The sequence below is a fragment of the Cherax quadricarinatus genome, chromosome 37 (assembly GCF_038502225.1).
Source record: "Cherax quadricarinatus isolate ZL_2023a chromosome 37, ASM3850222v1, whole genome shotgun sequence".
NCBI lineage: Eukaryota > Metazoa > Arthropoda > Malacostraca > Decapoda > Parastacidae > Cherax > Cherax quadricarinatus.
This window is the reverse complement of record NC_091328.1, coordinates 8,099,191-8,112,748: the sequence shown is the minus strand read 5'-3', so window position 1 is coordinate 8,112,748 and position 13,558 is coordinate 8,099,191. Positions and strand designations below refer to the sequence as shown.

Genomic DNA, 13,558 nt, shown 5'->3' with positions numbered 1-13,558 from the left:
AGTAGTAGTAGTAGTAGTAGTAGTAATAATAATAATAATAATAATAATAATAATAATAATAATAATAATAATAATAATAATAATAATTACAACGTCTACTAATATTGATTATTATTGATAATTATAATTATTGGCAATATATATATAGATATATATATATATATATATATATATATATATATATATATCGTGTCGAATAGGTAAAACTTGCGATTTTGGCTTAAATATCAATGCTCTCCTTGCCGAATAAGGCAAGCGAAAATTTGTGTACGCAACAATCCGCAAAAATCATTCTGAACCTAACGAAAAAAAATATTTCATTGTATTTATTATTAAATTATTGTAAACTTATCTAAAATATATTTAGCTGGATTAGGCCAAATTAAACTGAGCATGTTATAATAAGGTTAGGCAAGTTTTCTCTTCTTTTTTTGGTACAAAATTATTAATTTTTAGATTTACATAAATGAATATATATATATATATATATATATATATATATATATATATATATATATATATATATATATATATATATATATATATATATATATATATATATATATATATATATATATATATATATATATATATATATATATATATATATATATATAGAGTATTTAGAGCAGAATCAGAGGTAATTACAAGGTATATTTAGCTGTGGTTTAGTCGGCTTTACGTTAATCCTCTTGCAAAGCTTTTGCACCCTTTTTGCCTGTGTAAATAGGTGTTAAATTTGTAAATTCTCCCGTGCGGGTTAAGCCATTTACACGTGTTGGTGCCTTTGAACGAGGATTTACCAGCCTGTAAATGCTGAATACTCTTGATCCAGGAGAGAGATGATTTTCATGATAACTGCTGGCTGGGAATTACTGAGTGGGAATTGCTAGTTGAGAATTACCGAGTGGGAATTACTGGTTGGGAATTACTGAGTGGGAAATACTGGGTGGGAATTACTAAGTGGAAATTATTACCTGGGAATTACTGAGTGGGAATTACTGGCTGGGAATTACTGAGTGGAAATTACTGCGTGGTAATTACTGGCTGGGAATTACTGAATAGGAAATACTGGCTGGGAATTACTGAGAATTACTGACTGGGAATTATTGAGTGGGAATTACTGGCTGGGAATTACTGAGTGAGAAATACTGGCTGGGAATTACTGAGTGATAATTACTGAGTGGGAATTACTGGTTGGGAATTACTGAGTGGGAAATACTGTGTGGGAATTACTGGCTGAGAATTACTGAGTGGGAATTACTGGCTGGGAATTACTGAGTGGGAATTACTGGCTGGGAATTACTGAATGGGAAATACTTGCTGGAAATTACTGACTGGGATTTACTGAGTGGGAATTACTGGCTGGGAATTACTGAGTGAGAAATACTGGCTGGGAATTACTGATTGATAATTACTGGGTGATAATTACTGGCTGGGAATTACTGGTTGGGAATTACTGAGTGGGAATTACTGGCTGGGAATTACTGAGTGGGGAATACTGGCTGGGAATTACTGAATGATAATTACTGGGTGATAATTACTGGATGGGAATTACTGAGTGGGAATTACTGGTTTGAGAATTACGGGTTGGTAAATACTGGTTGGTAATTACTGGATGGGAATTATTAGCTGGGAATTACTGGCTTGGAATTATTTGAGTTACAGTTGAGAATTGAGTACGATGTTTCGCTCAGTACCAGCTATGCCAAACCTTCCCCATATCTGGTATCAAGTCCAATTCTTTAACCAGATTAAATTCCTAGGATTTTTCCTTAATTAAAACTTCTTTACCTGGGGCGGGGGTCACCGCCCCCGCCCCCTGTGTTTATCACCTGGTTGGGGTCCCCCCCACTAGGTTTATCACCTGGTTGGGAATCACAGTCCCCGCCCCTGTATTTATCTCCCGCGCCCTGTGTTTATCTGGTGGGGGTCACCGCCCCCGCCCCCTTGTGTTTATCTAGTGGGGGTCACCGTCCCCGCCCTCTGTTTATCTGGTGGGGCCACTGCCCCCTGTATCACCTGGTGGGGTCACCGCCTCCTGTGCTTATCAGGTGGGGTTACCTCCCCCTGTGTTTATCATTTGGTGGGCTCTCCTCCCCTTGCTCCTGTGTCTGTCACTTGGTGGGGTCACTGCCCCCTCCCTACCCCTGTGTTTATCACCTTGCGCCTAGCCAAAGCTAGACGGTGTTTCCCCACACCCCAGAGTAACAATAATGACGGTGTTTCCCCACACCCCGGAGTAACAGTAATGACGGTGTTTCCCCACACCCCGGAGTAACAATAATGACGGTGTTTCCCCACACCCCGGAGTAACAATAATGACGGTGTTTCCCCACACCCCAGAGTAACAATAATGACGGTGTTTCCCCACACCCCGGAGTAACAATAATGACGGTGTTTCCCCACACCCCGGAGTAACAATAATGACGGTGTTTCCACACACCCCAGAGTAACAATAATGACGGTGTTTCCCCACACCCCAGAGTAACAATAATGACGGTGTTTCCCCACACCCCCAGAGTAACAATAATGACAGTGTTTCCCCACACCCCAGAGTAGCAATAATGACGGTGTTTCCCCACACCCCAGAGTAACAATAATGACGGTGTTTCCCCACACCCCGGAGTAACAATAATGACGGTGTTTCCCCACACCCCAGAGTAACAATAATGACGGTGTTTCCCCACACCCCAGAGTAACAATAATGACGGTGTTTCCCCACACCCCAGAGTAACAATAATGACGGTGTTTCCCCACACCCCAGAGTAACAATAATAACGGTGTTTCCACACACCCCAGAGTAACAATAATAACGGTGTTTCCCCACACCCCGGAGTAACAATAATGACGGTGTTTCCCCACACCCCGGAGTAACAATAATGACGGTGTTTCCCCACACCCCAGAGTAACAATAATGACGGTGTTTCCCCACACCCCGGAGTAACAATAATGACGGTGTTTCCCCACACCCCAGAGTAACAATAATGACGGTGTTTCCCCACACCCCGGAGTAACAATAATGACGGTGTTTCCCCACACCCCGGAGTAACAATAATGACGGTGTTTCCCCACACCCCAGAGTAACAATAATGACGGTGTTTCCCCACACCCCGGAGTAACAATAATGACGGTGTTTCCCCACACCCCGGAGTAACAATAATGACGGTGTTTCCCCACACCCCAGAGTAACAATAATGACGGTGTTTCCCCACACCCCAGAGTAACAATAATGACGGTGTTTCCCCACACCCCGGAGTAACAATAATGACGGTGTTTCTCCACACCCCGGAGCACCGGGCTTGTTCAAAGTTATTTCAACAAATCCTGCCACCTGCAGTTTACTACTAAAGACGTTTTAAAATGCTTAACAATTCGTGAACAGGCGGAATTATTTCCAAACATTATGTCTCAGGCGTTGTGTACAAAGTACTGTGTACTCTAATGCCGAGTTTGCAGGTTCGAATCCTGCTGTGGACTGAGAGACAATATTTGTAAATGTTTTAGCCTATTTTTTAATTGTTATGCCATTCAAGTGGTTTTTATCCCTGTCCTCCACCACGATCATGGCTGAGGGACTGACCACCTCATTTCTCCCAGGTTGATGGATTGATTACATCTTCATTTCACTACTACACCTTTTGCCTCTGTATTTGACTGAAGAAGTCTACGGTGTAGGCCATACAGAAAATATACCCAACTGTTGCACATGTGTCTTCAGAAGCACGTCAGTTCCCCTGTCTTCTAATATTTTTTCCCTTATAATCTACCTTGTCCATAATTATTATCGTATTTGCTTTGTCTACTTTCGTAAGGTGAAGTCCAGCATCTTTCCTTAATTCATGGTATAACTTAACAAATCTTTGAGGATAATTGTGTTGCAGAGGTCTGAACTTTGCAACACAATTATCCTCAAAGATTTGTTAAGTTATACCATGAATTAAGGAAAGATGCTGGACTTCACCTTACGAAAGTAGACAAAGCAAATGCGATAATAATTATGGACAAGGTAGATTATAGGGGAAAAATAAACATAGATATTAGGAGACAGGGGAAACTCACTCGTCTCTTAATCATCAGCATCTCTGTTGTCGTTCCTTGTTGTTATATTTATGTTTTCTTTGCTGTTGTAATGACCATTGTTTGGGTTGTTAATGGGTGACACTCTCGTTACAGGATGTCTGTTTAGTGACACTCTGTGTGACCAAGACCGCGAGTGGTGCTTCGACGGTAAGTCTTCTCTTCTCTCTCATTTTTAACGGTAAGTGTCTGGTTCACTGTTAGTTTTTGATGGTAAGTGTCTGGTTCACTGTTAGTTTTTGATGGTAAGTGTCTGATTCACTGTTAGTTTTTGAGAGTAAGTGTCTGGTTCACTGTTTTTGAGAGTAAGTGTCTGGTTCACTGTTAGTTTTTGAGAGGAAGTGTCTGGTTCACTGTTAGTTTTTGATGGTAAGTGTCTGGTTCACTGTTAGTTTTTGAGAGTAAGTGTCTGGTTCACTGTTAGTTTTTGAGAGGAAGTGTCTGGTTCACTGTTAGTTTTTGATGGTAAGTGTCTGGTTCACTTAGTTTTTGAGAGGAAGTGTCTGGTTCACTGTTAGTTTTTGAGAGTAAGTGTATGGTTCACTGTTAGTTTTTAAGAGGAAGTGTCTGGTTCACTGTTAGTTTTTGAGAGGAAGTGTCTGGTTCACTGTTAGTTTTTGAGAGGAAGTGTCTGGTTCACTGTTAGTTTTTGAGAGTAAGTGTCTGGTTCACTGTTAGTTTTTGATGGTAAGTGTCTAGTTCACTGTTAGTTTTTGAGAGTAAGTGTCTGGTTCACTGTTAGTTTTTGATGGTAAGTGTCTGGTTCACTGTTAGTTTTTGATGGTAAGTGTCTGGTTCACTGTTAGTTTTTGATGGTGTCTGGTTCACTGTTAGTTTTTGATGGTGTCTGGTTCACTGTTAGTTTTTGATGGTAAGTGTCTGGTTCACTGTTAGTTTTTGATGGTAAGTGTCTGGTTCACAAAACCGTTTTTGTTACCCATTACTCTTATCTAATATTATTATCCAATACTGTTATCTAGTACTGTTATGAAATACTGTTGACTAGTACTCTTATCTAGCACTGTTATCTAGTACTGTTATCTAATGCTGTTAACTAGTACTGTTATCTAATACTGTTAATTAGCACTATCTAATACTGTTAACTAACACTGTTATCTAGTACTGTTATCTGATACTGTTAACTAGTCCTGTTATCACTGTTATCTAATACTGTTAATTAGTACTGTTATCTAGTACTGTTATCTAATACTGTTAACTAATACTGTTATTTAATACTGTTAACTAGTACTGTTATTTAATACTGTTAACTAGTACTGTTATCTAATACTGTTATCTGATACTGTTAACTAGTAGTTATCACTGTTATCTAATACTGTTAACTAGTACTGTTATCTAATACTGTTAACTAGTACTGTTATCACTTATTTAATACTGTTAACTGGTACTGTTATCTAGTACTATTAACTAGTACTGTTATCTAACACTTAACTAGTACTATTATCTAATACTGTTAACTAGTACTGTTATCTAATACTGTTAACTAGTACTTTTATCACTTATTTATTACTGTTAACTGGTGCTGTTATCAGTACTATTAACTAGTACTGTTATCTAACACTGTTAACGAGTATTGTTATATAGTACTGTTATCTAATACTGTTTAACCTGAAAGGCCTTATACTGTGTTCACTACTAGTACTGTGTCTCCTAGTACTGTGTTCACTAGTACTATGTTCACTAATAGTACTGTGTTCACTACTAGAGCTGTGTTCACTACTAGTGCTGTGTTTACTAGTACTGTGTTCACTACGAGTACTGTGCTCAATACTAGTACTGTGTTCACTACGAGTACTGTGCTCAATACTAGTACTGTGTTTACTAGTACTGTGTTCACTAGTACTATGTTCACTACTAGTACTGTGTTCACTACTAGTGCTGTGTTCACTACTAGTGCTGTGTTCACTACTAGTGCTGTGTTCACTACTAGTGCTGTGTTCACTACGAGTACTGTGCTCAATACTAGTACTGTGTTTACTAGTACTGCTTTCACTAGTACTATGTTCACTACTAGTACTATGTTCACTACTAGTACTGTGTTTACTAGTACTGCTTTCACTAGTACTATGTTCACTACTAGTGCTGTGTTCACTACTAGTGCTGTGTTCACTACGAGTACTGTGCTCAATACTAGTACTGTGTTTACTAGTACTGCTTTCACTAGTACTGTGTTCACTACTAGTACTATGTTCACTACTAGTACTGTGTTCACTACTAGTACTGTGTTCACTACTAGTAATATGTTCACTACTAGTACTGTGTTCACTACGAGTACTGTGCTCAATACTAGTACTGTGTTTACTAGTACTGTGTTCACTAGTACTATGTTCACTACTAGTACTGTGTTCACTAGTACTATGTTCACTACTAGTACTGTGTTCACTACTAGTGCTGTGTTCACTACTAGTGCTGTGTTCACTACTAGTGCTGTGTTCACTACTAGTACTGTGTTCACTACTAGTGCTGTGTTCACTACTAGTGCTGTGTTCACTACGAGTACTGTGCTCAATACTAGTACTGTGTTTACTAGTACTGTTTTCACTAGTACTATGTTCACTACTAGTACTGTGTTCACTAGTACTATGTTCACTAATAGTACTGTGTTCACTACTAGTGCTGTGTTCACTACTAGTGCTGTGTTCACTACTAGTGCTGTGTTCACTACTAGTGCTGTGTTCACTACTAGTGCTGTGTTCACTACGAGTACTATGCTCAATACTAGTACTGTGTTTACTAGTACTGCTTTCACTAGTATATGTTCTCTACTAGGACTGTGTTCACTACTAGTCCTGTGTTCAATACTAGTACTGGGTTTACAGGTACTATGTTCAATACTAATACTGTTAGCTACTAGTATTATGTTCACTACTAGTACTGTGTTCAATACGAGTACTGTGTTAACTACTAGTACTGTGTTTACTAGTAGTGTTCTCTACTAGTACTGTGTTCACTACTAGTACGGTGTTCACTAGTACTGTGATCACTACTTACTAGTACTGTGTTCAATACTTACTAGTACTGTGTTCACAACTTACTAGTACTGTGTTCACTAATAGTATTGCGTTCATTAGCAGTACTGTGTTCACTAGTACTGTGTTCACTACTAGAACTGTGTTCACTACTGGTACTGTGCTCACTACTAGTACTGTGTTCACTAGTTCTGTGTTCACTACTAGTACTGTGTTCACTACTTACTAGTACTGTCTTCACTAATAGTACTGAGTTCACTAGCAGTACTGTGTTCACTAAAAGTATTGTGTTCGCTACTAGTACTGTCTTCACTACTAGTACTGTGTTCACTACTAGTATTGTGTTCGCTAGTACTTACTGTGTTCACTACTTGTACTGCGTTAACTAGTAGTACTGTGTTCACTACTAGTACTGTGTTCACTAGTACTGTGTTCACTAATAGTATTGTGTTCACTAGCAGTATTGTGTTCACTAGCAGTATTGTGTTCACTAGCAGTGCTGTGTTCACTGGTAGTGCTATGTTCACTAGCATTTCTGTGTTCACTGGCAGTACTGTGTTCACTAGCGTTTCTGTGCTCACTGGCAGTACTGTTTTCACTGGCGGTACTGTGTTCACTAGCTGTACTGTGTTCACTAGCAGTACTGTTTTCACTGGCAGTACTGTGTTCACTAGCAGTACTGTGTTCACTAGCAGTTCTGTGTTCAATAGCAGTACTGTGTTCACTAGCAGTACTGTGTTCAATGGCAGTACTGTGTTCACTAGCAGTTCTGTGTTCAATAGCAGTACTGTGTTCACTAGCAGCACTGTGTTCACTGGCAGTACTGTGTTCACTAGCAGTACTGTATTCACTAGCAGTACTGTGTTCACTAGCAGTACTGTGTTCAATGGCAGTACTGTGTTCACTGGCAGTACTGTGTTCAATAGCAGTTCTGTGTTCACTGGCAGTACTGTGTTCACTAGCAGTACTCTGTTCACTAGCAGTACTGGGTTCACTAGCAGTACTGTGTTCACTAGCAGTACTGTGTTCACTAGCAGTACTGTGTTCACTAGCAGTACTGTGTTCACTGGCAGTACTGTGTTCAATAGCAGTTCTGTGTTCACTGGCAGTACTGTGTTCACTAGCAGTACTGTGTTCACTAGCAGTACTGTGTTCACTAGCAGTACTGTGTTCACTGGCAGTACTGTGTTCACTAGCAGTACTGTGTTCACTGGCAGTACTGTGTTCACTAGCAGTACTGTGTTCTCTAGCACTACTGTGTTCACTAGCAGTACTGTGTTCTCTAGCAGTACTGTGTTCACTAGCAGTACTGTGTTCTCTAGCAGTACTGTGTTAACTAGCAGTACTGTGTTCTCTAGCAGTACTGTGCTCACTAGCAGTACTGTGTTCACTAGCAGTACTGTGCTCACTAGCAGTACTGTGTTAACTAGCAGTACTGTGCTCACTAGCAGTACTGTGTTCACTAGCAGTATTGTGTTCTCTAGCAGTACTATGTTCACTGATAGTACTGTGTTCACTAGCAGTACTGTGTTCACTAGCAGTACTGTGTTCACTAGCAGTACTGTGTTCACTGGCAGTACTGTGTTCACTAGCAGTACTGTGTTCACTGGCAGTACTGTGTTCACTAGCAGTACTGTGTTCACTTGCAGTACTGTGTTCACTGGCAGTATTGTGTTCACAAGCAGTACTGTGTTCACTAGAATTGCTGTGTTCACTAGCAGTATTGTGTTTACTGGCAGTACTGTGTTCATTAGCAGTACTGTGTTCACTAGCAGTACTGTGTTTACTGGCAATACTGTGTTCACTAGCAGTACTGTGTTCACTGGCAGTACTGTGTTCACTAGCAGTACTGTGTTCACTAGCAGTACTGTGTTCACTGGCAGTACTGTGTTCACTGGCAGTACTGTGTTCACTGGCAGTACTCTGTTCACTAGCAGTACTGTGTTCACTGGCAGTACTGTGTTCACTGGCAGTACTGTGTTCACTGGCAGTACTGTGTTCACTAGCAGTACTGTGTTCACTGGCAGTACTGTGTTCACTAGCAGTACTGTGTTCACTGGCAGTACTGTGTTCACTGGCAGTACTGTGTTCACTGGCAGTACTGTGTTCACTAGCAGTACTGTGTTCTCTGGCAGTACTGTGTTCACTAGCAGTACTGTGTTCTCTAGCAGTACTGTGTTCACTGGCAGTACTGTGTTCACTGGCAGTACTGTGTTCACTAGCAGTACTGTGTTCACTGGCAGTACTGTGTTCACTGGCAGTACTGTGTTCAATGGCAGTACTGTGTTCACTAGCAGTACTGTGTTCACTACCAGTACTGTGTTCACTAGCAGTACTGTGTTCACTAGCAGTACTGTGTTCACTAGCAGTACTGTGTTCACTAGCAGTACTGTGTTCACTGGCAGTACTGTGTTCACTGGCAGTACTGTGTTCACTGGCAGTACTGTGTTCACTAGCAGTACTGTGTTCTCTAGCAGTACTGTGTTCACTAGCAGTACTGTGTTCACTAGCAGTACTGTGTTCACTAGCAGTACTGTGTTCACTAGCAGTACTGTGTTCACTAGCAGTACTGTGTTCACTGGCAGTACTGTGTTCACTAGCAGTACTGTGTTCACTAGCAGTACTGTGTTCACTAGCAGTACTGTGTTCACTGGCAGTACTGTGTTCACTGGCAGTACTGTGTTCTCTAGCAGTACTGTGTTCACTGGCAGTACTGTGTTCTCTAGCAGTACTGTGTTCACTGGCAGTACTGTGTTCTCTAGCAGTACTGTGTTCACTGGCAGTACTGTGTTCACTGGCAGTACTGTGTTCTCTAGCAGTACTGTGTTCACTAGCAGTACTGTGTTCTCTAGCAGTTCTGTGTTCACTGGCAGTACTGTGTTCTCTAGCAGTACTGTGTTCACTGGCAGTACTGTGTTCACTGGCAGTACTGTGTTCACTGGCAGTACTGTGTTCACTGGCAGTACTGTGTTCACTAGCAGTACTGTGTTCACTAGCAGTACTGTGTTCTCTAGCAGTACTGTGTTCTCTAGCAGTACTGTGTTCACTGGCAGTACTGTGTTCTCTAGCAGTACTGTGTTCACTGGCAGTACTGTGTTCACTGGCAGTACTGTGTTCTCTAGCAGTACTGTGTTCACTAGCAGTACTGTGTTCTCTAGCAGTACTGTGTTCAGTGGCAGTACTGTGTTCTCTAGCAGTACTGTGTTCACTGGCAGTACTGTGTTCACTGGCAGTACTGTGTTCACTGGCAGTACTGTGTTCACTGGCAGTACTGTGTTCACTAGCAGTACTGTGTTCACTAGCAGTACTGTGTTCTCTAGCAGTACTGTGTTCTCTAGCAGTACTGTGTTCACTGGCAGTACTGTGTTCACTAGCAGTACTGTGTTCACTGGCAGTACTGTGTTCACTAGCAGTATTGTGTTCACTAGCAGTACTGTGTTCACTAGCAGTACTGTGTTCACTGGCAGTACTGTGTTCACTAGCAGTACTGTGTTCTCTAGCAGTACTGTGTTCTCTAGCAGTACTGTGTTCACTGGCAGTACTGTGTTCTCTAGCAGTACTGTGTTCACTGGCAGTACTGTGTTCACTGGCAGTACTGTGTTCTCTAGCAGTACTGTGTTCACTAGCAGTACTGTGTTCTCTAGCAGTACTGTGTTCACTGGCAGTACTGTGTTCTCTAGCAGTACTATGTTCACTGGCAGTACTGTGTTCACTGGCAGTACTGTGTTCACTGGCAGTACTGTGTTCACTGGCAGTACTGTGTTCACTAGCAGTACTGTGTTCACTAGCAGTACTGTGTTCTCTAGCAGTACTGTGTTCTCTAGCAGTACTGTGTTCACTGGCAGTACTGTGTTCACTAGCAGTACTGTGTTCACTGGCAGTACTGTGTTCACTAGCAGTACTGTGTTCAGTAGCAGTACTGTGTTCACTGGCAGTACTGTGTTCACTAGCAGTACTGTGTTCTCTAGCAGTACTGTGTTCTCTAGCAGTACTGTGTTCACTGGCAGTACTGTGTTCACTGGCAGTACTGTGTTCACTGGCAGTACTGTGTTCACTAGCAGTAGTGTTCACTGGCAGTACTGTGTTCACTAGCAGTACTGTGTTCACTAGCAGTACTGTGTTCACTAGCAGTACTGTGTTCACTAGCAGTACTGTGTTCACTGGCAGTACTGTGTTCACTAGCAGTACTGTGTTCACTAGCAGTACTGTGTTCACTAGCAGTACTGTGTTCACTAGCAGTACTGTGTTCACTAGCAGTACTGTGTTCACTGGCAGTACTGTGTTCACTAGCAGTACTGTGTTCACTGGCAGTACTGTGTTCACTGGCAGTACTGTGTTCACTAGCAGTACTGTGTTCACTAGCAGTACTGTGTTCACTGGCAGTACTGTGTTCACTGGCAGTACTGTGTTCACTAGCAGTACTGTGTTCACTGGCAGTACTGTGTTCACTAGCAGTACTGTGTTCACTAGCAGTACTGTGTTCACTGGCAGTACTGTGTTCACTAGCAGTACTGTGTTCACTAGCAGTACTGTGTTCACTGGCAGTACTGTGTTCACTAGCAGTACTGTGTTCACTAGCAGTACTGTGTTCACTGGCAGTACTGTGTTCACTGGCAGTACTGTGTTCACTAGCAGTACTGTGTTCACTAGCAGTACTGTGTTCACTAGCAGTACTGTGTTCACTGGCAGTACTGTGTTCACTAGCAGTACTGTGTTCACTGGCAGTACTGTGTTCACTAGCAGTACTGTGTTCACTAGCAGTACTGTGTTCACTAGCAGTACTGTGTTCACTAGCAGTACTGTGTTCACTAGCAGTACTGTGTTCACTAGCAGTACTGTGTTCACTAGCAGTACTGTGTTCACTCTGTTGCTTAATGAAGGTGTTCATATGTAAATGTGAAGCAGGTATCGTCTTCAAGAAGCAGGTATCGTCTTCAAGAAGCAGGTATCGTCTTCAAGAAGCAGGTATCGTCTTGAAGAAGCAGGTATCGTCTTGAAGAAGCAGGTATCGTCTTGATGAAGCAGGTATCATCTTCAAGAAGCAGGTATCGTCTTGAAGAAGCAGGTATCGTCTTGAAGAAGCAGGTATCGTCTTGATGAAGCAGGTATCATCTTCAAGAAGCAGGTATCGTCTTGAAGAAGCAGGTATCGTCTTGATGAAGCAGGTATCATCTTCAAGAAGCAGGTATCGTCTTGAAGAAGCAGGTATCGTCTTGATGAAGCAGGTATCATCTTCAAGAAGCAGGTATCGTCTTGATGAAGCAGGTATCGTCTTCAAGAAGCAGGTATCGTCTTGAAGAAGCAGGTATCGTCTTGATGAAGCAGGTATCATCTTCAAGAAGCAGGTATCGTCTTGAAGAAGCAGGTATCGTCTTGATGAAGCAGGTATCGTCTTGAAGAAGCAGGTATTATCTTCAAGAAGCAGGTATCGTCTTGAAGAAGCAGGTATCGTCTTGAAGAAGAAGGTATCGTCTTCAAGAAGTAGGTGTCGTCTTCAAGAAGAAGCAGGTATTATATTCAAGAAGCAGGTATCGTCTTGAAGAAGCAGGTATCGTCTTGAAGAAGCAGGTATAGTCTTGAAGAAGCAGGTATCGTCTTGAAGAAGAAGGTATCGTCTTCAACGATAAGCAGGTATCATCTTCAAGAAGCAGGTGTCGTCTTCAAGAAGATGCAGGTATCTTCAAGAAGCAGGTATTGTCTTGAAGAAGCAGGTATCGTCTTCAAGAAGCAGGTATCGTCTTCAAGAAGCAGGTATCGTCTTCAAGAAGCAGGTATCGTCTTCAAGAAGCAGGTATCGTCTTCAAGAAGCAGGTATCGTCTTCAAGAGGAAACAGGTATCGCCTGTGATGGCCTCCAGACGTCTTCTTTGTCTGAATAATCGATCCTCAGTAACTTGAGAAGTGAAAACTGCCGCCTCAAGACTGCTTGAAGGATATTGATGCGAGGAAGTGGAGGAGGAGGGGGAGGGGAGGAGGAGAAGGGGGAAGAGGAGTGGGAGGGGGAGGAGGAGGATGTTGTGGTGGTGGTAGGTAGGAGGAGGTTGTGGTGTAGGTGGTAGTTCTGGTATAGGTGGTATTGGTGGTGGTAAAGCCATGACTAATACCAGTACTATGAATCTTAGCTAGTACGTCGAGATGATGATGAATGTGGTACTAGAAATGTCCTTAGAACTCACACCATTAAGGAAAAAAGCTAAGAAAGAACGAGTTACGAAGAGAGAGAGACAGTCCCTCTGCAGGCAGAGACGAAGAATCACAAAACTTCTCACACGTCCCAGATTTTCTCAGCGGCGAAAAGAAATAATGAATTAGAAAATATTGACTAAATTACTAAATGGATCATAGAGAGTCCAACTGAGGGAACTGGCATACACCAGCAGAGGGAACTGGCATACACCAGCAGAGAGAACTGGCATACACCAAAAGAGGGAACTGGCATACACCAGCCGAGGGAACTGGCATACACCAGCAGAGGGAACTGGCATACACCAG

General features: G+C 41.9%; 1 protein-coding gene across 5 annotated transcripts in view; it reads left to right on the top strand.

Annotated features, from left to right (window-relative positions):
• IA-2 (tyrosine phosphatase IA-2) overlaps positions 1-13,558 on the top strand; it is a 772,548-nt gene that overhangs the window by 180,556 nt on the left and 578,434 nt on the right. For all 5 annotated transcript variants that reach the window (XM_070091865.1, XM_070091863.1, XM_070091866.1 and 2 more), the window contains exon 3: positions 4,177-4,230. In XM_070091865.1, coding sequence (XP_069947966.1) covers positions 4,177-4,230 — 54 coding nt within the window. The remainder of the gene's footprint in view (positions 1-4,176; positions 4,231-13,558) is intronic.